The 3,409-nt window shown below is 42.5% G+C and overlaps 1 protein-coding gene across 1 annotated transcript; it reads left to right on the top strand.

The window, feature by feature from the left end:
- The first annotated feature begins 95 nt into the window (after positions 1-95).
- On the top strand, positions 96-2,703 carry LOC104534909 (chemokine-like factor). Its single transcript, XM_010194079.1, has 3 exons — positions 96-308; positions 930-1,025; positions 2,602-2,703. Exons 1-3 carry the CDS (start codon positions 96-98, stop codon positions 2,701-2,703), a joined length of 411 nt encoding a protein of 136 aa, XP_010192381.1.
- The last annotated feature ends 706 nt before the right edge of the window (positions 2,704-3,409 follow it).

Here is a 3,409-nt window from a genome sequence, read left to right as displayed (position 1 = left end):
GGGGGCGGGGTCCCCTGTGGGTCCCACCGCTCCCGAGAGCGCGGCGGGCGGGCGGGGAGCGGCGCTAACTACCCGTTATCTCCCCATTGCCCCCCATGTTCCGCCACATCGTTACCCCGCTAACCCCCGCCGCTCTCCCGTCCCCGCAGCTGGTGGCGTTTGTAACGTTCCTCTGCTTCGTGGCCTCCCACTCCCACGAAGCCTACACGGCACTGGCCGCCATGGAGACGGCGATCACGGCGCTGTTCTTCCTTCTGTACTTGCTGCGGCTCGATAAAAAGATGAAATGGCTCTTCTGGCCGCTGGCTGTGAGTATTGGCTGGGCCTAACGCTGGCTGTGAGTATTGGCTGGCCCTAAAATGAAGGGATTTGACGCATTCTGTGACTGACCACCCCTTGTTCAGTAGGGGGTCACTGCCAATCACTTCAAATTCTGTTTCTAAAAAGTTAAAGAAAAAAACCTGTGTTTCACTGTTGTTGAACCAGTTTTTCCTAACGGAGATTGTAGTGTTCTTCTGCATCAATTTCTAAATAGCTGGGTGGTATCCATATAATGAACATCATTTGCTTAACTTTCTAATACTGTACTTTTCATCTTTCACATCAGAAGTTAAACGTACACTTAAATATTAATGAGTTCTCCTCTCACCTCCCTTTTTAAAATTTACTTTCTGCTTTCATCTATCAAGTGTAGCCATGTTGCATACACTTGACTGAAAATAAGAAAAAGGTAAAAGGAAGCTTTGCCACAAATGTTCTTTTTGACATCAAGCCACTGGGTGTCACTATCGATCTTACGTGGCTGTCGGTGTAATTCCATTTTCTTGGTAAACCAGCAGGTTTTAACGATTCATACGGTGTTGGGAGCTACTCACGTTCTTCAGGCGTGTATTTCAGAATAAACGTTTTGCTTCCGCTGGCTGTTTCAGGATATTTTCAACTCGGTGATTGCAGCGTTGTTCCTCCTCATTGTGTGCCTCTTTGCGTTAATAATCAAGACCAACAATGGGACACTGGCTGGAGGAGTAAGTAGGAACATTATGAACCAATTTCAGTTCTTAAAGCAGTCACAATGTGAACCTCGTGGTGTACTTACAGTGTGGTAAGACCAGGACAGTAACTCCATCAAGGAAGAACGTACTCAGCAGTCACAAACAGAACTGAATGCACATTCATTGTATCTCACTAAAAAAAATAATCCTGAAATCACTAGTGATCTGAAGGTATTGCTAGATTTAGGAATGGCTCGGAGAAGTACTAACACTGAAAACGCCCAGAGTTTAACTGCTTTGAGTAACCTGTGGCTCGAAATCCTAGGTGAGAGAAACCATAGCTCTTTGAGGACTATCCTGTTTGGTTACAGTATTTAAGAAATGCTTATGACTCTGGAGATGATACTTTTTAACAGACATGCTGGTACTTCCCTCCTGATGTATATATTATTTTTTTCTGACATGAACCGAGAAATTATGGCAGTTGAAAAAGTTTTTTCATATTACAAATATAAAGATTTTTGTGTACTTAAGATCAAACCAGTTTGGTAGTTTAAGGAACTGGTATTTTTAATTAAAACTAATATAACTAACGTGAACATACAATAGGGAGGAGGAACTAATTCTGAAAGTACTTCAGCGTCCTGAAGTACAAGATAAACTAGGACGACAGGCAACCAGAAGAAACAGAACTTGCCACAGGAGTTTTTCAAAACCAGCTTAAAGCAGGGGGGTGCCAAGCTGTTGCCTTGGCTGGTGCTGGCAGTGGCAACCTAAGCAAAAAGCAGACTTTCTGATAAAGTGACTGGCTATGCTAGAACGCAGTTTATCTTCTCAGTTGTTAATAGAAATTAAATTTAAGTTAGATGCAGGAGACTGAGCAGGTACCTCAGAAAACAAGTTTAGGCAGAACGTGCAACATCGTCAATGTTGGGAGAAACAGAATTGCCCCTAGGCCTGCGCTCCCTGGGCACAAACTGCCTTGAACTGTGCTCTCGTGAGGAGTAGTGCTGTGGCATTACTCCCACTGATCAGAAAATTCCATTTTAAAACACACTTACATAAAAAAACCTTGTGCGTGTGTGGGATCAGGCTGAAGGGCAAGAGCTGAGCAAGTTCACTCAGCAGATGTTTTTCAAAAACATTTTTCCAGTTGCCTGAAGTTGTGTATTTTTAAAATATTTATGTACATTTTCTTCAGTTTGCAATATGTTTCCTGTTCATAGCTTCAGAGGAAAGGAGCATTCTTTATTTCCTGCTAGGCTTGTTTCTATGAATGTTGACTTTTCTTCAGGCGAATACCATTAGGCAGTCCTAAAAGAGACAGAAGGCTTTTCATTTAGGATGAAAGCATTGTCTGGTGTAATGCAGCATTAGCTTTGCTTTCAAGAACACATCATCTCCAGGCTTCAGACAAACATCACCCAAAGCCGTGGACTGCTGTGTGAAAGACTGATGGGATTTAAATGGATGTTATTTATCAGTGGCCTCACATCACGCCAGAAGCAATGGAGGAAGCATTTACTGCTTCTGTGAGGACAGCAGATGAGTCACTATGGTAAAAGATAGAGATTCTACAGGGAAACTAACATTATCGTTACTTTTATAGGTGTTTGGTCTTGTCTTGCTTGTTCTCTGTGTTGTCGACGCGGTTCTTCTTTTCCAGAAGATTAGCCTTGGTGCGCCGAGAGAGGGGAATACTGCAAAATAAGAGTACCATTTTAGTAAAAGAACGATTTCGCCATCGATGACTGTTCTACTGTCCTCTCTTAAATAATTTGTATTTTCATGTAGTCACCGTTGAATTTACTGTGCATTTATGTACATTTTTACAAGTATGGTTCATAAGTTTTCTTACATTTACGAATGTAGTTTTAGTGTTACAATTTCACCAGTATAAGCTTCACAGAAAATCCCATTTTTCTAAACTTAAGTTACATTTTTACCTGTATGAAAAAATTTCATGATTGTCTTTTTTTCAGTAATAAAAAGAAAATACAGATGGGCTTACATGCACTATTTAATGTTATTTACTTGTTAAGCATAAAGTGAAAACGTAATGTACCAGTAAACATCTTTAGGAAAAGGTTTTTTTCCCCCGTGTTCATCATTCCAGAGATCAGCCTTCTGGCTGACGACTGCCTCACGCCGTGTGAATGGTTCATTGCCGAGGCATTTTGATACCCAAATTTCCATTTTTATGTTCAGAATAGCGCTGAAAATCACCACACTGCCTCCCTACTGTAATGCAATCGCGACTGTACAATGAAAATAGATTAAAAAAATAGTTAAATCAGTGTGACAAGCCACAGCACATCCCGGTGTCAGCGAGGAGAGCTGCTGCGGGTGCCCCCGCGCTCAGAGCCGGGGGTGCAGCACGGCGCCCCGGAGGGGGTGCGATTGTCCAACCCCCCGGG

This window comes from Mesitornis unicolor, unplaced genomic scaffold (assembly GCF_000695765.1).
Source record: "Mesitornis unicolor isolate BGI_N332 unplaced genomic scaffold, ASM69576v1 scaffold36761, whole genome shotgun sequence".
Lineage (NCBI taxonomy): Eukaryota > Metazoa > Chordata > Aves > Mesitornithiformes > Mesitornithidae > Mesitornis > Mesitornis unicolor.
Note: the sequence above shows the minus strand (reverse complement) of the source record. Positions and strands in the feature narration are given on the sequence as shown.

Excerpts from the sequence above, each read along its gene's own strand:
- LOC104534909 (XM_010194079.1), top strand. The coding sequence starts at position 96 with ATGTTCCGCCACATCGTTACCCCGCTAACCCCCGCCGCTCTCCCGTCC. Across the intron at positions 309-929 it reads GGCTCTTCTGGCCGCTGGCT|GATATTTTCAACTCGGTGAT; the intron begins GTGAGTATTGGC and ends TGGCTGTTTCAG. Across the intron at positions 1,026-2,601 it reads ATGGGACACTGGCTGGAGGA|GTGTTTGGTCTTGTCTTGCT; the intron begins GTAAGTAGGAAC and ends TTACTTTTATAG.